Source organism: Triturus cristatus, chromosome 7 (genome assembly GCF_964204655.1).
Source record: "Triturus cristatus chromosome 7, aTriCri1.1, whole genome shotgun sequence".
In the NCBI taxonomy this organism is placed as follows: Eukaryota; Metazoa; Chordata; class Amphibia; order Caudata; family Salamandridae; genus Triturus; species Triturus cristatus.
Window position 1 is genome coordinate 743207336 of NC_140590.1, and position 23775 is coordinate 743231110.

The 23775-nt window shown below is 46.7% G+C and overlaps 1 protein-coding gene across 2 annotated transcripts in view; it reads left to right on the plus strand.

Annotated features, from left to right (window-relative positions):
* The window catches only part of DNAH17 (dynein axonemal heavy chain 17), a 14992541-nt gene that overhangs the window by 580591 nt on the left and 14388175 nt on the right, over positions 1 to 23775 (plus strand). For both annotated transcript variants that reach the window (XM_085617470.1, XM_085617471.1), the window contains one exon: positions 14749 to 14941. In XM_085617470.1, the coding sequence (XP_085473596.1) occupies positions 14749 to 14941 (193 nt within the window). The remainder of the gene's footprint in view (positions 1 to 14748; positions 14942 to 23775) is intronic.

Consider the following 23775-nt stretch of genomic DNA (forward strand, 5'->3'; position numbering starts at 1 on the left):
TTTGTGTAAATTGTGCAACCAGAAGTATTTTCCTAAGAGTTTTGTATTGTGCTTAGCTCCCTGACTCATAACGAGCCAGGGTAGTCTTGTTATAAATAAATATCCTTTATTTTCATAACAACTTGTGTGGTGTCCTTTCACTTGGCGTTCAAGGGGTACATGTGATGGTAAACAGCTGGCTTAACACGCCCTCTAGAGTTTAGCCTGAAGACTGCTCTTGTCCACGCTACTAGGATAGCTGGTCTATAAGGTTGACTTACAACCAATCATCAATAAGGGTTGTTTGGAATGATACACAGTGATCACTAGAATAGTGAGCACTACATATCAGGCCAACTTCTCACAACGGGTTCATGCAAAGTGTGTATTGGGGTAAAAACGGTGGAGGCGTTGTGGTGTGAGGTATGCTCTGGACAATGTTGAATTGGATGTTCTTGAAGCGCGCGTTTCTGGTGACCTTTTTTGGATACTCTGGTGCCTTCTCCCATTCTTTATCATTAAATACCCATCCTACTTCGGTTTCTCATGTCTGTCGCAACAAATGTAGTGGGTTGAGGATCAGTTCCCGGATAGCCTTATAAAGCCAAGTAACTAAGTGTCTTCCCGCTGCCATGAGCAGAATTGAATGTAGCATCGGATGTGTTGGAGGTTCCCCCTCATTTAGACCCCAGCAGTGACTGCCGCTGTCTAAGAGTTGGTGTCTAAGAGTTGCCTGTGTAGCAGGAATTGGCCCGTGGGAGGTCGTAGTTTTCCACTATTTGGGTATAGGTCCGTAGCTGTCCATCTTCAAACAGGGATTCCATCTCAGTTATTGAGTGCTCAGTCCAAACCTGAAGGGCTTGGGTGGTGTAGTATTTATCCTTTCGGGGGAACCCTACTAGTGGGAGTAGGGGTTAGTATAGGGGCGTCTCTCTGGACATGCAATGGATTTTCAGCATGCACACACGGGCTATTGACACCTGCAGAGGGTAGGTGCGCAGTGGCTTTGCCTTAGGCAAAGAATCTTTTATAGCACTGAAAAAAATCACCCTTAGGTCACTCTTCACACACTACAATTCAATGATATGCTTGTGCTCAAATTTTCAATTACTACTTTCAATTACTTACATTAAATGCTCTACATCTGGCAACCAGGTCCTCTCTTTACTTAGACCTCAACTTTAGAATGGTTTTCCTGTGTACATCAAGCCCATTCTCTTACGAAGGCTATAAATATTCTGTTCTGCTGACCTTATTTCGTTTTGTTCTTCCCCTTGTTTTTATCTCCTGACTCTTGATCCTAGTGCCAAGGTGTTTATGTTGGTAAACAAGCCCTTAATAAGTGCCTTCTGTGAATACCAAAATGAGTAAGTGTCTTCTGTGAATACCAAAATGGTAGTAAGTTTAGGATTTTGTCTTAAGTTAGTTCTGTGAATCGGGCCCAGAGGCACTATTTAGAGCATGTCTTATTCCGCAGCAAATAATGTTTTTGAATGAAATAGTGCAACAAACGACCTGCCTTGGATTAGCAAAGAATAAAGATTTGAATACACCTCGGATGCCCACACCATCACACACGGAGGGTAATATAACATCACATGAAGAGGTTACACTAGATGATATCATACAATACAAAAGATCAGACCCTGATTGGAAGGGATGGTTGATTTTGCCCGTAGACACCAATAACTTTTAGGAAAGATTCTTGGGTAAAACAAAAGGATTTAGTATCAATAGACCAGATCCACGTTATGTACAACACCCAAGGGTAGTGACATCATACAGTGTTGGGAAGTTATGCCTCGATTGGCTAATGACCTCAACACTCACACAGGTGAAACAACACTTATCCTTACTTTCAGAGGAAGTGGACCTACAGGATTTTTAATAGGGTCCTAGGAAGCCACGTCACAAACGTTTCTATTACGCAGTCTACAATGAGATCTGGAAAATATCACAAGAGGCCGCGGAAAGATTACGAGAAATAGATTGTATAAACCTAGAGAAAGCTCTAACAGTGGCCGACAGTGGGTTCACGACCTCTAGAATATATTCACTGAGCAACATTGTATCATCTGCTATTGATGTACTAGAACAAGATTTGTCCATATTACAAGACAGGCAATCACAATTGCGTTCTATTGTGTTATTAATCTGGACGCGGCAATCATTGCACGCAGGCTATGTGCCGTGGTGTTTAATAAACAGCACGTCTCTGTTTTCCTCGTACAATCTGACAGAAAAACAGATAGAAATGGCGCAAAGGGGAGCGAAGTATACAATGCTGCGCATTGAAAAACTGGACAGATTGTCCTTTACAGTGGCAGAGTCACCGTCCACAGAATGGTTAATCCATAGCCACATAACACTTCCGGTCACTACTTTTCAATTTCAATATTGTCTTGAACAAATGGAGGCAGGCAGATATGAAGAAATGGGTAGGGAATTCATCAAGGAATCTTGGGAATTACCGCACAGATTTCGATGCCGGAGTGGGGAAAAAGAAGTGTTTCTAAGCTGTACAAACTACGAGAATACTTTAAGTGGATCAATTAAATGCCAGGATATAATGCTTCACGGGGGCTGTAACGGTTCAGTAGCAAACTTATCCTGACACTTAAAGGGTGCCCCAGCTGCCGTGGTAACTCCAGTGTTCAGGCTACTTTCAAATGGGAGTTACTTGATGCTGAACGATGAAGGTTGCTGTGGGATGCTTCCGGGCATCACATATCTGGTAACTGTGAGTTCCAGGTTTTTTATTTTTTATTTTATTTATTTATTTATTGGCATTCAAATATACATGTGTACCAATTAGCAATATATATAGGAGATAATATAAGAGGCGAGAATATGACATTACAATGCATCTTACTGTAATATTACACATGGTTAAGTACTACGTTGCTAAGGCTTTGAAGTCAGAGTTACCAGCATGTTCCACAAACTAAACATTAATACAGTGTTATTGGCGGGGGAGACATACCTGTCATCTTACAACACCAGTCTACCAGCAGTGTTAGTCAAGCGCCTTCAGTCTAGTCTTAAATTAATTACTTGATCGGCATTCTGCTGCAATGTGTCTCCTACCTAGAAACTTGTCAGGTGTCTTCCATGCTCATTCACTAGGACCCTCTGAGCCTGGTTCCATTGCCTCTTGTGTAGCTGCATAGCTTCTGGTGGTTCTATTAATTTGTTTCCTAACATTTCTTTCAATGCCTGTCTCACTCTATGAAAGTGAAATCGTGTAAGCATTGTGCCTTCTTGCCCTTCTGCCTCTACATCAGCCCACTCTCTCGTTTTGCCCTCCATGAACATATCCCCGATTGTCTTAATGTTTATTGATTCTAAAGCACGGGTTACTCCCTTCTCTCTACATATCTGCAACCAGTGGCACCATTCTGTTGGAGTCAATGGGGAGTATAGTATGGCCCCTGCCTGCAGTTTGAGTAAATGCTGCCAGGCGTGTGTGGTAAGACTAAGACTCCAGTTCTTTGTATGGGGGTTTAAATATTAGAGCCAGTAGTGGGGAGGGAGAAGCCACCATTTTCTCAATCTGTAAATGGGGAAGCCTAGGGATCTCATGGGTCCAGTGATGTGTGTGCGAGCTTTGCACCGCCCTGTAGTACAAATCCAGGTCTGGGGCGCCTAGACCCCCCATGGCATATGGGAGCGTTAGTATATCCCACCTTACTCTTGCGTGCTTTCCAGCCTAAGCTAACTTAACCAGCATTGATGTGATTGTTTTTTTTTTTTTAAAGTCCCGGAAGTACCATTGGAAATTTGTAAATAGAAATAAGAACTTAGGTAAAATGACCATCTTCATGATGGACAACCGTCCCACCAGAGAAAGGGGCAGACGGCTCCTTTGCTCTATATCCTCTTCTAATTTGTTGACTACTCTCCCATACTTCTCTTTAATGACCACTTCTGAGTTGGTATGTATCTTACACCCAAATATCTTACCGGCTCAGTTGTCCACTGTAGCAGGTATTCAGGTTCAAAAGGCTCTGCTACTGGGGTAAGCGGGAATATGAATGACTTAGACCAATTGACCTTAAGTCCAGACAACTCTCCATATTTGACTACCTCTCGAAGTACTGGAGACAAATTGCACTCTGGATCCCTTATATACAGAGCGTGTCATCTGCATAAGTGGATATGATTAGTTGATAACCTGGGAAGCGTATTCCCCTATGACTATGATACTCACGGAGGGCACAGACCAGGGGCTCTGCGGCCAAGGCATATAGTAACGGCGATAATGGTCACCCCTGGTGTGTGCCTCTAGATATCTTAATGGGGGTAGTAAGCATGTCTCCAATTCTGATTCTGGCTGTGGGCAAGTTATACTGGACTCCTATCATTTGTAAAAACATATCGCCCAGCCCCATTCGTCTCAACACTTGTCTCATGTATGCGCATTCCACTGAATCAAAGGCTTTTTCCATATCCAAAAACACAGTGGTAGCCTTTATCTCTGGCCTGGTAAGTTGTATAGCCCCAAACACCGTTCTCAGATTATATGTCAGGTTACGCCCTGGAACGAATCCTGCCTGCTCTGGCCCTACCAGTAGTGGCACCAAAGGGGCCATGCGGTTGGCCAGAATTTTGGCATATATCTTTGTGTTTAGGAGCGAGAGCGGCCTGTACGATGAGCACTCGCTGGGATGGTTCTTGGGTTTCAATATTGTCACTATTAAGGCTTCCCTCATCGAGAGGGGCCGTCTGTCCGTCCTCGCTCATCTCTTTGAATAGTGTTATTAAATGTGGTATAAGTTGGTCTTTAAACTCTTTATAAAAAGAAACAGTCAGTCCGTCTATACCTGGGGCGATCCCACCTCTCATCTTTGTTAACGCAGCTCCTATTTTATTAGCGTCTAGTGGCCTCATTAGGTATTCGCTATATTCGTCTGCCAGCCATGGTAGTTTAATATACTCTAGGTAGTCTTGGATTTCTTTGTCACCTGCTGTCATAATGCAGAACAATACTGTCTAAATCTATTGGCTACTTCAGCCGGGTCCTTAAGGGTTTCTCAAGCCTCTCTATGTATTCCTGCCACTCCAGCCATCTCCGCCTATTTCTCAATAGAGAGGCGAGGACCGTGCCCGGTCTTTCTCCCTCCCCATAAATGCGGGCCGTGGCATATTTTCCCATATGTTTGACTTCTGCATCCGCTGTGTCCTGCTCTAGCGACTTCAATCGGTCTTCCAGGTCAGCAAGTCGCTTTCTAAGTGCTTGAAGGACGCTTGAGTGCTTGGCCATGGCAATTCCACATATATACACTTTGAAAGTGTCCCATACCGTAGAAAACTTGTCTACTGAGCCTATATTTCTATAAAAAAAATTGTCTATAGCCTCATACATCTCTGTTTTGAATACATTGTCAAGCAGCGAGTATGGTGGGAATCTCCAAATTAAGTGAGGGATTCTTTTCTGTGGACAATCCACAACCAACGTTATCGGGGAGTGGTCTGAGTATGAGCGGGGGTAAATCTCGCATGTCCGGATCTGAGCGTATAGCGCCCTTGAGGCGAACCAGTAGTTGATTCTGGTGTGCAGATCATGGTGAGCTGAATAGTGCGTGTAACCTCCCCGGCCGGGCGAGTGCACCACCCATACATCGCACAGATCCAGCTGGGCAGTCGCATCCAGAATAGCCCTGGCAGCTGTTGAGGGGCATCTGGCGGGGGCCCCTAAGCGATCTAGTGACGGGTCCATCACACAGTTAAAGTCGCCTCCCCAAATCTGGGGAAGGGTCCCATACTTACATAATTTTTCCAATAGATCTAAGAAGAACTGTGGGTTGTCATAATTTGGTCCATATATATTCACAGTTATCATGTCTAGCCCCCTCCCACAGCATCTAGAGATGGCAAATCTGCCCGTCGGGTCCGTTTCCAGCACCTCCAGCTTAATCCCCGATTTCGGGCCTACCCATGTTATTACTGCTCTGGCGTGTGTGGTGAACCCCTCTGCATGGAAATTTCCATGTAAGCTTCTATTTGTCAACGTTCTCCTTTTAGTGGGCAGGTGAGACTCTTGTAGGAGCGCAATGTCTATTCCATGAAAAGTAAGATAGGCAGTTACTTTTCGCAGTTTCCTATAGTCATTAAGACTGCGGACACTCCATGTTAACATTTTCACACTACTGTCCTGGCGCTGCACCCTGTTTAGCGACTTTAATTAATCTTGTGCCATGTATGACTAACTTATTGTTCCCTCGCCCCCTATTGCCTTGCATTGTACACTGCAGGCCAGGAACTAGCCACTTTGTCTTAGGGTTTGCCAATACACTAGGTCTCTTAACACCCCCCTCCTCCCACGCTATGCACTCCCCAACTTTGTATAGTCGGTTACTCGCCTCCCCCCTACAACAATGTTGAAACAATCCAATGTTACTGTTTCGATCAAATAACAGTTCTGACTTTCAGCCATGGTGTAGATCACACTCGTGGGCGGATGTTGCCGGCTCGCCCTTAACTACACCACTGAATTTTAGGTGTCATAACCTTGCCATCTAAACTATAATATTACATCCGACTTCTAACTCTTGTATCCAATTAAATAATAACATCACCTTGGAACCTCTTTCTGACTAAATTGTCGATCTGGCTATGAAGTCGTCTAGCTGTTCTATCTTTATGTTTAAAGAAAATATGCACGCTCCATTCTAGCAGTTATCCACCCCTTGCCAACAATGCAATACGAATGCATCAAAACACCCCCTCCCCCAGAATTCCAGAAGCTGAGCTGAGAGTATGTGTGGTGTCTCATTTAGTCTTGTTCGTCTAGATCTTCACCATGTGCACCTTCTTTTTCATCTGCCTCTTTGCGTCTCTCCATTTTTTGTCCATTCTGTGAGAGCTTTCTGCAGGATCTTGGGATCTGTGAAAATCTTGGATTTCCCATGCATATTAACCCTCAATCGTGCTGGGTATTCCATGGCATAGTCTAAGTTCTGCTCACGCAGCTGTCGCTTCAGGGAGACAAATTGTCTCCGCACTTCTTGCACCCTCATTGTAAAGTCCAGGAAGTGTGATATTGTGGAACCACCATGCTGCAAATCCTGTTTCTCTCTGGCTACCCTCAGCGCCGCATCTCTGTCTCTATGTTTCAACAGTTTAGCTATTATGGGTCTCGGTGCGGCACCTGGTGGAGGCCTCGGGCCCAATGATTCGTGTGCATGATCCACCATGGGTGAGAAGGTTTCCCGGCTTAAGTGCGATACCAGTAGTTCCTCTACATACACTTCCATGTTACTCATACGGGTGGTCTCCGGAAGGCCTGTACTTCGGATGTTACTTCTCCGGGATCGAGCTTCCAAGTCCTCTGCCTTGTCCTGCAATGTGCTTAGCAGCCTCCCCATCTGTTTTTGCGCGATAACCGTCTCTGTTTGGGCCTCTTCTACTTCCATCACTCGTCTCGCCGTCATATCCAGCCGCTCGGCCTGCTTGTCCAGGCGCTCGGTCATACGATCTATGCGGTATTCAAATGAGTCTATTTTACCATCTGTTGTGGACAAGCTCTTTTGCATTGCGGCTAGGATGTGCTGTATGTCTCCCTCTAATGCCTCCGCCATTTCAGTTTGTGTCACCTGGTCTGCCTCTGTGTCTGTTAGAATCGACTTTTGCTGTTCGAAGTGCAGCTTGGGCTGTGTTTTGCCCACTTTGCCCATGGCAGAACCCTTGCCTCGTGGCTGGCGTGGCGTCCGACAGACACTGTGCATGCTCATGCCTCTCGTGTGCCTCCGAGGCTATCTCTTTTGCCCTTTTCCCATCACGGACTAGCTACACAGTCCCAGGTGACTCCAGACAACTACTAGCTGCTCGCTTCAGGTAGGCGTACAGTTATAAGCCTTGTCGCCCAGGGGGCAATGCAGTTCAGTGCGTATCTCTCTTTACACGGACAGTAGTAGTGCGCCCTGGTGGAGTTCCGTGTCTCCTCTGTGGAAGTAAAGTTTGTTGTAATTTTCCTTCCGTTTCTTTTTCTTTCTGTTTTCCCCTTGCTGTTTTGATTTAATATATAGTTCTCACCACTCAACTGCTAACAAGCAGGGTCATATCTTCTTTCTTCCTGCCTCACCTACTGCATATCCCCCTGCGTAGCTGCTTGCACTTCCTTTGCACACCTGAATTATTTCCTATAGATCATATAGAACTGGCATTGGTTGTTTGTCTTGTGCTCCCTGGCTATGCTCTAATCCGAAGCGTAGGGCCGCTGCTCCCTGCCAGGCATACGCGTGTCAATTGGCTTCCTCCGGATGATTGCGTCTTTGGCAGCCGGGCACGATCCCATCAAGAGGGGAGGTTGCCCCAATGTCTTGCTTGGCACGCAGCAGCGCCCCAGTCGCGCGTCGCTTCTCAGCACAATACCGGGGGTACGTTTCCTCGGTGCGCCGTTGGAGTCACAATCTATCTCAGTTCTGCCCCTGGGCTGCAAGGGTGCTCTGTGCTGCCACCGAACTAGGCTTCGCCCCTTGTGCCACCCCGGGTTACTCGCTTCCCACTACAGGGCACTCAGGACAGGGTTAGCAGTGCGAGCTTCATGGACCATGCGCTTCCCTACCAGTTCGGCGATATTTCCAGCCGCATGCGCTCGGGAACCACTACTGGCCGTCTTCACACCTTCAGTTTACGCCGCCCGCCCTTGTGTGTCGTCGGCTTTGGATGGGCCGCGTCCAGGATTTCTCCCCGTTTCCGAGTTTCACTCTTCCGCTTACCCACGGAGTCTCCCAAGCAGGCCGATCGACGGGGCTCCCGTCCCACTCCCTCGGATTACAGGTAGTTTCACTGTTTGCAGCTCCGATGCAGGATTCCTGTTGGATATTCTGATGGCTTAACGGAACTCACTAACTACGCAGCCATCTTGAGCTCAGTCAAGCTCCGCCCCCCATGAGTTCCAGGGTTACTTGCTGTATGCAAGTATTGTTTCCACCAACACATACAATCAGGGAGGCGCTGGTATTGCCTTCACTGAATGTTTCATTAATACGGTTTGATACTTTGAGCAGAATGAAAGCCTGTTTCTACAGAAACCCGTGCCCTTAACCTCCGCTCAAGAGACTTTTGATCTTCAAGTCTTCGCCAGAGATACAGGCACTAATACATAAAAATTGCCCTTTCCATTTCGCAGAAATGGTAAATCGTATCTTTAACATGTCTGATACGACAGGCCTTGTCCAACTATTTAAGAACATAGGTTCTGGACTGTTAAGCACCTTTCAGACGGTCCTCGGAGTTATACCAAACTTTATACACTCCATATTTGGAAGCATATTTGGAGGGCTGCCTCTGATCCTGTTCCTAATAGCAGGTATCCTGATTGTCGTTTTTCTGCTACGCAATGGAAGTCTGAGTCACTAAGGAGATGGAAACAGTACTTTTGTAGAGAAAATACTGTGATTGCATGGTGCAACTTCTAGGCACACCTCGCCTAAGAGTACCAAGTGCTTCTTGTCATTTAGACCAGTCTGAATGGACTGCATCTTACCTGTCCTCCGATGCCTGCTTTGTGGAGAAGAATGCGTGTTGGATCTCTGTCTGACACTCCTATCATGTGCGCAACCGGACTTTGATACCTTATTGGACCCGACAACGGCCTATGTTCTCCAGTGTCCCCAGCGTATTCCTATGTTGATGCCGACATTCCTAGAGCCACCACAGGTAGTATCTGCTCCTGTTGGTATGGACACCGGCTCCTCCTCTGACACCCAGGCCTTGGATGGCGCACAGGCCGCCCCAGCACCGGCTGTGGACAGTATAGAAGATCATCTTTGCTCAATTGACATAATATGCAAGGTGTTACAGGGACCACTGACTGCGAAGGCAAGCAACAAGAATGTTGAGGCTACTAGCCAGGACAAATAAACTTTTGACTCATTTGGCCTGTCATGTGCTGGGAAAAAATTTCACTTTTGGAAAACAAACAGAAAATTGGAACTCAGTATCCAAATTGACATTCTTTTTGAGCATGCATGGCTTTCAAATGCTTGTAGTAGTTTGAACTATACCTACGGACAGATTAGAGCTATAGCTAGAGTGTCAATTTCCTTTTTTTTGTTACCTCTTTTTAGAACTTTTTGTTTTTTCTAGAACATTTTTTAACGTTTTAAACATTGTTTTTAAGCACGAAAAATAACTAATGTTTTTACTATTTGCGTACCAGTATCTAGTCAGTCTAGTAGTACCTTTATAATTTAACTATGCCGTCCATTCGGAAGAAGAGTGGGTATTACATTCCATATAGGTACCATTATATAGGCCCCAGTAATCTCATTACCCTTCACCTAGATGCTCTTCCTACATTGCACTTGTCACGATTTACAGGGACTGACCTTTTATCTAGATACTACACTGCATTCCGAACGCGAGTTTTCCCTAGTTTGAAATCTCATACATTATGCATGAGGATTCTTGGAAGCACAGCAGGACTACCATCTCCTATATAAAATCTGTGAACAAAGTTCATGCCCAAAGTCATCCTTAGGCCGACACAGTAATACAGCAAGGTAGGACCCCTGGGGAGACCTATGGGTATATATACATCACATATTGCTAAGATAGACAGAAGAGACCGAGACTTCCCAGCCGACACTCTAACCAGAGACGCTGAGGTTCCTGCATGCAGACACTCCAGCTCGCAGTGGTCTAACTTCCCTCGCGGGGTGTCCAACTCAAGACCAGGACGGGGTCCCACTGTCAGGCTCACCTGAGGTCTCCGCGGGGGCAGGAGGTGAGGGCCGGATGAATAAGTCCCAACTTCCCCTAGCCACTAGTCCACCCAACAAAGTCAAAGCGGAAACAGTGAGTAAGGGGAAGAGGGGAGACACCGAGATCCAGAAGGACTCCTGCGAACAGAAGACTAAATCAACTGCTGGACAATTATGTGTGAGAAAACATATACATGTTTGTTTATGTGCCAAAAGTATTCTACCTGGTATACTCCCCTCTTCCACTTGTGTCCACAATATATATACTGGTAATGGTACGCTGTAAAGAATTTCCTAAATAAAAAAAGTAGCATTAATGACTAGTATGTATGTTATCTAAAAGTGTACCAGGGTGGAATAGCATCACTATGCCTTACCCTCTCTTTTTTCCAAGCAGGCAAGAATCAAATTATACTTTATAATGGAATAAAAATATGGGCGATTAGATTGTTAACTGCACAATCTGCCCTATGAATGACAAGGCTCCAGCACTGCCTGCATTGTCACAAATCTTTAGCAAACATATAAGTGTAACTCCTTGCCTCAGGAGTCAAGGTGCTATTGTGGTGAACCAAAACATCTATAAAACTCGTTGGTCATGTCACACAGAAGTTGCCATAGAAAACGTAGATATACCTCACAAGGTTGCAATACAATAGTTGCCCAAAAACATAAACTGAAAGTGCACAGAAGGAGAATGCAGACGCTCGTGGCCAGCTAAAGAACAAGTCCTCATTAGAATAGGCGAAAACTGCGTGAGAAGTACGGGCGGGGAAGGGAGGGGCGCGACTGCATCAGGAGCACTAGCGCGTTACCACCATATTGCATTCAAAGGCCCAAAGACTGAAGAGGAATCCTGTTAGAATCCAAATGCCGCCGTAAGGTACTCGGAATGCGGAGCCACAGCGACACCTCCCTGGCTCCAATGAAGACACCCTCTCAGCTCCAGACGCGATACTCTCACCGCCGAGCGCAACCCGGAAGAGACTCCAGTGAACCGGAAGCAACCACGACGAATCAACAACTAGAACGCGAAGCGTCTTTCCTCTCTGACGCTTCGTGTTTTAAAGCCGACGCTGGCTCTGCCCGTAGCTCCGCGCAGCTGTGACACCCACAGTCTCTCACTTCAGGTAATGGGGTTGACTAAATCCTAGAGGGATTCTTGGCTTAACACCTACACACAGGCTAGGTACACTTATGTACATCTACTTAGGGAGGCATCGTAGTAGTACGCATCTTTTATCATGTGTTTTATATTTTCATATGTATTCATGACTGTAGTAAGATGGTAGAGCTATACATCCATTTACCTTCATCGTACTGCTAATCATTTATATCTTATACTGCCTAACGGTTGTTGCAGCTCATCTATTCTAAACCAGAATAACAACAGTTAAATAAATTCTTTTTGAAAATGCCCAGCCTGTTTATTCTGTGTTTATCTCTGAGACAGACTAAGTAAGCACGAGTGACTGAGCGAAAGGTAGTATATTGTTTCCACATTTCTAAGGGATCAGGGTTGTCATGGTTGCCAAGAACTATTCTCTCCTTGGCAAGAGGAGATTCTAGTGGCACTGTTAGCTAGTTGGTACAAAAAGAGCCAACATACCCGGTGGGGGTGATCAGGGTTTGTCTGACACCAATCCTACAGCGTATGTTGTCTAAACGCGCAGATCCTGTATATTTCTCATAGGAACTACACGACAGTGCAGTATGTCCTCTCTGGTGCTTGCGCTGAGGTTGGTAGTCCCTTTGATACTGTTGCGATCTTCCGGTCTGCCATTGAGGGGTTTGAACCTTCTAAGAAGGCAAACAGCGGTGGTAGGGCCGGTACGAGCATCGCTGGTCCTTCGATTTCTCAAGCCCTACTGCTTTTAAGGTACCCATCTCCATTTTCATCCTTGATGTTTCGTCGTAGGCATGCAGAGTGGAACCAGAAAAAGGCAAGTTCTGAATACTCAGCTAAGCGTCAGGCTTCAGTGATGTCAGTCGGAGCCAAGCATGTCTATGTATGGGGACCCTGTGGCAGTAACTGTGAGCAGTCAGAATCGAGGAATCTGCCGCAGCACTGATGATCTGGTTAGAGACCATGGCTCCTTCTAGACAATTTTCAGGAAATCCTCCTGGCGTTCCTTTGGAAGCTGATCTGCAAAGTGGAGAATGCAATCCCACAAGGCTCGATCGTATCTCTCCACGAGCGCTGTTGCACTGGCTGCAGCCGCCGTGTTACAGACCTTGCGACCCGATGAGTCTAACCTCTAACTCTCCTTATCCAGAGGAGACGTGGCAGACGGGGACGTGGCTTGAGATTTACGGGCAGCCAAAATCACCACAGAGTCTGGTGGAGCGTCTGTGCGCGCAAAAAGTGGATCCTGCTCCAGAGGCCGATAATTCTTTTGGAATACGGAGGGTGCCAACTTTGCTACAGCTGTTGTGAGGTACAATTCCATGGCTCGCTCAAGGAATCCTGGCACTTGAGAGAGTAAAGGTCTTGAGGCTGTGCGTTGGTGAAGTGTTTCAAAGATCACCGATGTTGATGGCGTTGAAACCGCCATTGATATATTCAATGTAGCTGCACCTCTAACAAGAAGTTCCTGAAAGGTGTTGATGTCATCAATTGGTGAGGAATGGAGCTGAGGAGTGTCCAAAAAGGTGGGAGAATACTCCCTGGTGGAAGAGGACGTATCCGTATGGTGATGATGGTGGGAATGCGATCTTGATCTGTGATGCAAACAAGAGTGTCGTGACCTAGTGGCAGAATGCCCAGATGGATGATGGCCATCAGAGAGCGATGGCGAGTCCTTGAGCGCAATCTCCTGGGAACTGGTGTGCTAGGCACCTGAGGCACCTGAGGAGGGGGAATGATAGGTGCCGGCAGAGCTGGTGGTGGCAAAACTGGAGGCTGTGGAGCCACAGGAGGTGGAGAGATTGGTTGTAATGGTGGCAGAGGAGCTGGAGGAGCAGGTGAGCCTGGCGAAGAAGAAACCGATTTAGGTGACGATGGTACCTCTACCAGAAAAGGAGACCTGGAGCAAGAATCTGATGAAGAATAGATTCTCCTTCGTTTGGAGGGTTTCATAGGTCTCCTTGACGTCGATGACCGTCTCGGCGTCGACCTCTGTTGTCATCTTCTCGCTCTCAGCGTTTATCTGCTTCTCAACGTTGACCCCTGTCGTCATCGTCTTGGTCTCAATGCCAAATTACTTTTTGATGTCGCCCACCTCTGTCAACGTTTTGCTCTCGACGTCAAGTGCCCACCTCTTGGCGATGGCGAGTCGGAGTCCTTCAACGTCGATGCATCTCCTGTTGTCAGGAGGCGGTGTGAAGAAGGTCTCGACGTCGCTCGAGTGTGTCTTGATGTTGAGCGTTGGGTGTATACCATGTTGAGCCAGTCATCAACGGAGAGCATGCCGGCGCCATACCTCCTCTCGACGTCGCATTATGTCTTTATTAAGTGACTTTTCAATGCCTTCCTGAAGGAAGGCGAACCTCAGAGCTTAAGAAAATATCTTGGAAAAAGTGCTCCTGGGTCCCCCGCAAGCGGACGGGACTATTTAATGCTTTTGACTATCCTGGAAATACCCCTATGAGAGAACTGGAGTTAAAGGTAAGAAACTATACCATCTCACCAGTCTTGTTGATGGCAGTCAAGGGCTTTGTGTGTTTGATGCCATGCTCTTTCGGCAGCTGGACGCCTGTATGAAAGAGCCTTTGAGAGAGAGAGAGGTAAAGATTGTTTTCCTTATTGAAAAAGAGTAGATTCAAAGTGTATTGGACAGCCCATGTAACTAATGCATGAAGAGGGCTGACCAGTAGCTGTTTTCTATTATGTACATGCATGTCTGTGTTGTAGAGTGTGCAGTGGTGACAATTGGTTTTGCCAAATAGCTAAAGCTGTCTGTAATGAGATCTAAATAAACTGTTTCAGTGTAAATTGAGACATAGCCATAACTGTTCAATCACTATCGCCTGATGTGTAATATGTATAATGTGGTGGCTGAGTAACCCTTCTAAAAACAAATACTTAACTGTTTTTTCTATAATTATAATTGTCTTTCAGACCTGCTCTTTATATGGATTCTGCATTACTTCATGCAATTGAGACTGTAATTATTGACTGGTCTCATCAAATAAGAGATGTTTTGAGCAAAGATTCTGCTCAACCTCTTCTCGATGGTCTAAACCCACTGCCAGCTGCAGAGATTGACTTCTGGAATGCCAGGCTGGTGAATCTGGAATATATTAATGAACAGGTAAAGTTACTAAAATAAATAGCATGTCAACTATCCTGTTAACTGCATCATAGAATCATGGAACATGTGAGGTGGAACAGCTTTGATAAACCATTTTATCCATTCCATGTCTTTAGTGCAATACACGTAATGAAAATGGCTTGCTTATATAGTTCTGAATGCTTTTTGTGATTATTTGGTTTTTTCATACTGGCAACCCTGCAATAAAACTGGTTAAGGTGCATATAATAATACATTATTTTTATTATTCCTACCAAAGGTCTTTCTTAATTGAAAGATACTTTATTTATGCATTTTTACCAGCAATTTTATTGCTAAACAGCTATCTGATAGAGATTTCTATCTGCGGATTCTTTACCTTAGCATATTTCACAAGCGTCAGACTGGTTTGAGAAATTTGTGTTGCGCAGTACCCCTTCACGCTGGTAGGTGGGGTCCTTCGGCTCCGCGAGGTATCATTGGCATCGTTCGATCCGGATAAGGGCTACCACCAGATACTGTTTGACTGACCTTTTTTTGACCTTTTGTCGAAGATTCTGAGAGACTGTCTCCTGGTGTGCAAGATGTCCACCAATAAGGCCAGGTTTAAACCATGGGGCGCCTGTCACTGACAGATGTTAATTTTGGGCCTGAATGAGTTTGTCCCTGGTGTCTTGTGCAAGTCTACGACGCCAAGTTATGCGAGGACTGGAGCGCCATGAACCCTAAGTTGCTGAGGGTGCACATCCTCAAGTTCTCGTCGCCTGACATTAATCGACTTCACAATGCTACAGGTCTCGGTTGTGAGGAAGGTCACAATATTATTTTTAAAGTCGTACCAAGTGATTGTTGTCCCACTGTAAGTCATCGTGGAAGTCCCAAAAGTTGAAAAAGAAGTCGAAGAGGTATTCGACTTTCCAGTGCAAGTCTTCAGATGTGTCGCAGGGCCGTTGGCACTCAAGGCCTAGCTCTATGGTTGAGTCTGTGACTCCCTGAATTTCCGGTAATCAGCGTAACCCCCACCCAGCTTAAAGACTTTTTGAGGCCATGTACCTCATTTTTGGGCAGCCCAACCCTTCTGGAGCACCATTGGGCCCCACGGGTCCAGGTCAGGCTCCTACTGGTCTTCCGCCAGCTGGTTTGCCCTTGACACCAGGCAGGCCCCAAGGATCAACTGACAGATCTGTAGTGGCGCCGGTCAAGCGACCTCGATCTTCCCTGGTGCCACCATTTCCTACCACTCAATCAGATAGGGAATCAAAAAGGCTGGGATACCTTCAGTAACATGATGTTCTCTTCTGCCAGCCTGGCACTGCAGTTGGTGAACATAACATGCCTTTAGGAGGCTGGCTTAGTATATGGTGCACATTTATTTAAGTGAAGCACCTTGTACTGATCCAGACAACACATACATTTTAGTGGTCTTAGACAACCATAGAAAGCTCTCTAAGTAATAGCTCTGGAGGCTTAGTCCCGAAGGAATGTTAAGCAGCTTGTTTTACCAGAACTAATCATATAGCGTAGGTCAAAAGAAAAAGAACCACACAGTGTAGTTATAAAAATAGGTCTATTCATTATACACACTCATTAACACATTGGTATATCTCCGAACCGGAGATACAATACTTCAATTGTGAACAGGTAAGTAAGCAAAAATATGCAATGGTCTCCAGGGGGAGACAAAACCATATACTAAAGAAGTGGAATGTGAACTGCGACCGAAGTCGGGACTTGGACCAAGAGACTCAGAAGAGCTGGGAACACAAGGAACCACCCCAGGCAAGTACTCAGGAACCCCTCGGAGGCTGTGTGCAGAGTGGAAACACAGCTGCATACTCAATGCAAGTCAATGAGAAAGCCGTGGTTGCAGTTTTCAAGAAGTACCCTTCCCAGTGGACCCTGAAGAAACCCTGTGGAAGGTAGAAGGTTGGAGAGTCACCCCACCCGTGGATTCCCCAGTAGCCAGGAAACCTACACCAGGGAACCCGGGTTCATAGGTGCGAAGTGACATCGGAAACCGCTGTAGACCACAATGGGGGTCTTCAGGAAAGATGCCGCTGGTGAAGAAGGTGAAAGAGTCCGGTTGAATTCAAGGATGGATTCTTGAAGAGAAGAATCTACAAGCAGAGGAAGAGTCTATGCCACTTGGAGGTGACCAGGAGGCACAGTAGAGCAATGACCACCGATGACAGAAGATGCAGGAGTGATGACGGTGACCTTGTCGCTGCAGCTGTGAGGGCCAGGCTATGCTGTGGGAGACAAGGAGCTGTTCAAGAGCTGTCCCTCGTCCGGAGTCGAGAAACAGGGGGTCGATGTCTAGCAGGAGCACCAACAAGCCTTGGCAGCAACAGACATGATAAACGATATTAAAGCAGCGTTGGGACCAACAAGGTCCAAGGGACTCACCAACTGCAGGAGAGTCAGAGCAAGCAGGGGAGCCCACTGAAGCCAAAGAAGATCCTCAAGAATAGCCACAGGCTGAAGGCACAGGAGTCGCAAGAGGACCTCGAGCAACTCACCAAAGATGCAGGCCCATGGTGCAGAGGATGCGGTGAGGACGAAGATCTTGGAAGGAAGAGATGCTGGAGGCTGGAGCTTCTTGTAACCCGAAGATCTCTAGAGTACAGAGCCAACATACCAATCAGCTTTGTTGCAGTGCCTGCAGATGCTGGAGAGTGACGCCTTCACTCCAAGGGAGAATACTTCTGGTGTCCTTGATGCCCACAGGTCTGTTGAAAGTCCTGGTAGAAGCACAGACACAGATGATGAAGAAGACTTGCAGAACAGCAAGATCAGGAGCAGCAGGAGTCTTCCTTGATGCAGTCTCGGTTCCAGGTGAAGTCCAGGGAAGTCCAAGTGTCCAGACGGCCAAGCTTCCTTGATGCAGTCTTGGTTCCAGGTGAAGTCCAGGGAAGTCCAGGTGTCCAGACGGTCAAAGATTAACGTGGTTTCAGGGTTGAGTCTTATCCCACAATGAATTTGAGGACCCACCCATAGGTAAGCCCTTAAATACCCTAGAAAAGGGGTTAGGACGAGTCAGGGGCCCCTCCCAGAGGAGGGGCAGAGGGAAGGATACTCTCATGTCCTTTGTCCAGTTTTGCGCCAGAGCACAATATACCAAGTCCTGTCTGGTAGGTAGTCACACCTCCCTGTGACAGGAAACAAATTGTTCTACCTTCCCCTGCTCGAGCTCAGCTGAGCAGCAGGAGGGTAGAACCGTATCTGCGGTCGGCAGCAGCACTACCTTGGTAGCAGACCCTGAAAGGCTGTTACAGGGAGTACTGGGGGCTTCCTTGAGTAGATCCCCCTCACACTTATAACCCAGTACCCTGCCTTCAGGATTGAAAGGCCTGCCTTAGGGGTGACTTATAGGTTTTAAATGAAGTGACCTCAGGAAACGTATATCTGTCGTAAGTAATGCTTGCACAGCTTACACAGGCTGCAATGGCAAGCCTGTAGTTACAGTTTGAGTGATTTCTCATGGGTGGTACAATACATGCTGCAGCCCATGGGAGACCCGTGGTATAACAATGCCCTGGGAACCTTGGTACCAATATACTAGGGACTTATAGAGGTACAACAGTAGCCAATTTAGAGAAGAAACACACTGACTGAGGTCTTGATTAGTAGGATCCCAGTCAGACTAATGACTGGGATCCTACTAATCAAGACCTCAGTGCAAAATTGAGGGTATCCGTGGTAGAAGGATCCTACCTTCCTACACCGTGACATTTTTAAACTATTTCCTCATGGTTTTTGCACCACATTTTACCGAGAGGGAGGTGCACTGGAGCAAGGGAGGGGGTAACTGTGCATTGAGAACAGTGCCATATTGGGAGAGACGCACTATAGTGTTCTGAGGAATTGGAGGAGTAGTCTCTAATTTCTACTTTAGCATGGCTCCAGGGCAGATGCGCTCAGCCAGTGCACCTAAGGCAAGGCCATCTGTGCCTGCCTCGGATAGAACTCAGAGAATTGTCTACTCAGCCTCAGAACTGAACGCTATGAGGGGGGTGGTGCACACTGCGTGTTCCCCATTCCTCCTTGATTGTGTAGGCCCTTCATCTTGTGCTCACTGCAGGCATAGCCTGTTCCCATTAAGGACAAGGCTATAGGCACAGCTGCTCAGTCTATGTATCCTCCCCCTTTTAAAGCTGCCCTGATTAACACAACCTCAATACATAAACATCCATTGGACTCATTTACTCTACTAGTTGAGAATCCAGTGGATTTTTAATCGAGGCATGGATGAATGAGGATTTCTGTCCCGACTTACAGTTAGTTATCCCGGGTAAATATGTCTGTGTGCATGCAGACAGGGAAGGCAGGAGGGGTAGTGAGTGTTGGCATCATTCTCAGAAAGAGTTTTGGATGCAAGACATTTAAGCTGGAGGGACAGAACAGTGCGGAAGCCCTAGGTATTAGACTCATCTCCCCAATCCTAAACACTAATTTTCTGTTGTATTAATCTACCACCCAGCAGGGCCAGGTGGGAGTTTTTTTTTATCATCTCTTGATCAGGGCCTAGCCCCTATTAAATTTAATTATGCGAACGCTACGATCCCAGGGGATATTAATATTCACCTGGAGAAGGCTAAGGATCCTGGGCTCCCTGTTTTCTGGACACCCTAGCCTCATTCATTCTAACGCGTGTTGAGATGGGACCCACACATAGAGCAGGACACGCTATTGATGATATCATTTCTAATTTAGCGGTCCAGTGCGAGTGCCCTGTACAGGTATGCTGGTCTGATCATCTCCTGCTTCAGTTTTCCTGGCTGTATTTGGGCACAATGAAAAGAGGAGCCTCGATCCAGGACCAAGGATCTAGATATTTCGACGTCTAGAAGGAGGTCAAGGTCGACGTCGAGAAGGGCTCCGTCAGAGCAGGTTATACGCTCGACGTCGAGACCCACATCAGTGAGGTCTGGAGAAGGTTCAGTTGTTTTGGTGACAGAATCAGCGTCACGGCACACATCCTCTCATTCCTCGAGACGACCTTCGACGCATTCACCATCTGCGTCCCCAGAACGACATTCGAGGAGGTCGCATCAAAGATCTCTGTCACATCACAGAAGGGCTTCCCCTTCTGTTCACTTATCTCCAAGGTTGTTTCTACCAATCCATCACTGGAGTAAGAATCCGGCAGGAGCATCACGAAGAGAGGAGGAATATACCAGTCCGATCCACAGATCTCCTCTACAAAGGTTGGTGCAAGAGGTGGATAGATCGCCTTCAGCTACGCGTCAGCATCATACGGGAAGATCGCGGGAGCGCAGACCTTCTACTTCCCATCACAAAAGAAGAAGATCTCCTACATGGTCATCTTCCTCCACCCGCTCCTCTAAAAGAGACTATTCACCTACCCTATCGGATAGCCCTCAGTCAAGAGTGTCTCCGATAGATGATACACGTATCATGAGGTGCTTCAAAGAGGGGCTCAGAAGCTGAACTTTGAGATGTCGACTCCTCAAGTTACAACAACGGTGATTTTTGAGACACTACATCAGAGATCTGCGTCTCGTCCATTGCTGCCTCTGGTTCCTGGGCTTCTGGACCCAGTAATAGACATTTTCCTATCCCCCTCTACAATTAAAGCTGCACCTGGTAGGATTCAGAAAAAATACAAACCAGCTGAGACAGACCTGTGTTTTTAAAAATCAGATCCGCCTGCAGATTCTGTTATCGTCGCGGCGGCACGAAAAACGAACGCAGTATACTACACAATGGATACGCACTACGTTTTCGTGTGTCTCCAAAGGACATCCCTCCGAAAAGATCTCGTCCTCACCAGCTAAAGTTACTACGACAGGAAGTGGTAACCCTTCTGCAGAAAAAGGCCATAGAAAAGGTTCCTCCTTCTCAGCGGGGGAAGGGAGTTTATTCCAGGTACTTCATTGTGCCAAAAAGAGATCAAGAGCACAAATGCAGACCTATCCTGGACCTTCGATCGCTGAACAAAGTCATCTTGAAGGAGAAATTTCGCATATTGGCGCTTCATCAAATATGTCCACATCTGCAAACAGGAGATTGGATGTGTTCAGTGGACCTCCAAGATGCGTACTTCCACATACCTATAATTCCCCGTCATCGCAAATATCTGCGATTCGTGGTCGGCAGCAAACACTACCAGTTCAAGGTGTTGCCCTTCGAACTGAAATCTGCCCCACGGGTCTTTACCAAGTGCATGGCGGTGGTGGCGGCGGCTCTACACAGAAGGGGTCTGTTCGTTTATCCATACTTGGACGATTGGCTCCTGAAAGGCCCATCCCCTCAGCAAGTAAGGAGCGATTTCCAAATATGTCTAACTCTACTCCGCAGGCTAGGTCTGCATGTGAAAATGGAGAAATCGGTTCACCGGCCTACCCAGGCGATCCATTATTTGGGCTCCACTCTGGATACAAACTTAGGAAGAGCGTTTCCTTCGGGGGAGAGACTTTCTTCAATGCAACAGTAGTGCAAAACTCTTCTTCAGGCAGCTCGTCCAACGGTCCGGCAAGTGGCTTCTCTGCTAGGATTGATGGCTCCTTGCATATTTCTCATTCCCAACGCCAGACTGAGAATGAGGCCCTTGCAACAGGACCTAGAGGACAAGTGGGACCAAGCATTGGGTCACTGGGAAGACCGAATTGTGCTTTCGCAAGCAGCAAAGTCATCCATTGTATGGTGGACTCAACCAAAGAACCTCATGGTGGGAGTCCCCTTCCATCAACCAGTTCCATCACAGACCTTAGTAATGGATGTGTCTCTGCAAGGGTGGGGAGCGCATATGGATTGCCTGCAGATGCAGGGACGATGGTCCATCAAGGAACAATCCTACCATATAAACATGTTGGAACTGCGGGCAGTCCACCTAGCTCTGAAAACTTTTCAGCCCTCAATCACATCCAACTCGATCCTGATCCAAACAGACAACACGACCACCATGTATTACCTCAACAAACAGGGTGGTACGCGCTCTCGCCCTCTCTCCCTGGAAGCTCAAGCGATATGGCACTGGCTTCTAGCCCGAGGCCTTTCCATCACGGCGGTGCATCTTCCAGGGGAGCGAAACGTGCGAGCGGACGCACTCAGTCGGCACTTCGAAGATCAGCCAGACTGGGTGCTAAACGACGAGGTTGTGGCAGATATTCTCCATCAGTGGGGGCAACCTTCCATAGATGTGTTTGCAGACGATCAAAACAAAAAATGCCACGCCTTCGCATCCAGGTTCCACCATCCAGGGACAAGGGGGAATGCTCTTTTGATGGATTGGTCCGTAATATTTGCATACGCCTTTCCTCCCCTGTCTCTGATCCCGAAGGTGGTATCCAAACTCATCCGATCCAACATGTCGATGATCTTGATAGCTCCGGACTGGCCTCGTCAGTGGTGGTACCTAGACCTGTTACAGTTGTCAGTGCTCCCCCACAGGAGACTCCCTTACAGATCAGACCTGCTGACCAAGATGGACGTGAAGATTCTACATCCCAACCTTCCCTCACTGAACTTGGCAGCATGGCACCTGAGGTCCTGCAATATGGATATTTGAATTTACTGCAGGACTGTATGCATATACTAAAAGAGGCAAAGAGACCTTCCACAAGGGCGTCATACTCCTTTAAGTGGAAAAGATTCTACTTATGGTGCACTCGTGATCATTTTAATCCTACCACAGGGCAGGAGGAGGTAATTCTTCCTTACCTCCTGTACTTGGCCAAATCAGGTTTAAAGTATTCCTCGATCAGAGTACACTTAGCGGCCATTACGGCCTACAGAAAGTCTCGAAACCAGCCTTCCTTTTTTCAGCTACAGGTGGTTGGTCAATGATTTCCTACAGGGGTTGAAGAAAGTGTATCCCCCTGTTCGGCCTCCTTCTCCTTGGGAGTTGAATCTAGTCCTCTCTAGATTGATGGGTCCTCCTTTTGAGCCCATCCATAAAGCCACGTTGCAGCATTTGACATGGAAGACCGCTTTCTTAGTCGCGATAACATCAGCGCGCAGAGTAAGTGAAATCCAAGCGCTGTCTGCCAAAGAGCCATATACTATCTTTCACCACAACAGGGTAGTGTTAAGGACTCACCCTGCTTTTCTTCCAAACGTTGTATCTGATTTTCATGTTAACCAGTCAATCTCCCTACCATCCTTTTTTCCCAATCCCGCAACTCCTGCGGAGAGATCGCTCCACTCCTTAGACCTTAAGAGAGTGCTCAAGTTCTATTTGGAGGGAACAAAAGGTATAAGAAAATCAGATCAATTGTTTTTAAATGATGGTTCCATGAGGACAGGCTTTCCAGCTTCCAAAAGGTCCATTTTGAGATGGATAGTGTCCTGTATAAAATTGGCTTACCAGTTAGCGAATGAACCCCTATTGTTGTCGCCTAAAGCACACTCCACTAGGGGGAGAGCGGCTACAATAGCTTTCTTGCATGATGTTCCAATGGCAGAGATTTGCAAGGCAGCAACCTGGAGATGGGTTCACAAGGCATTATTGTCTTGAATCCGATTCCAGAGTGGATACTCAAATAGGCCAAGCCTCCTTGAGGAATCTATTCAGATAATAATATATCTGGGTTTTTCAAGTTTGGTTATCTGAGCTTGATTATTAATTATTTTTTTCCTTTGCCCGCAGGTGGAAGAGGTGAGGCTCGCTATTCTATTCCAGTGCTTATGACTATTGATGAGGATCCCCTGGAAGAGAAGGATTAGTTACTTACCTGTAATCCTAGTTCTCTTCCAGGGGTATCCTCATCAAAGTCATTAGCAACCCTCCCGCCTCCCCGGGCAAAGGAACCTTGTTTTTAAGGAATTGTCAACTGTTTGTGTCATGGTTTTTGAGTCATCGCAAAGAACAACTGACCTAACTGTCACCCCTG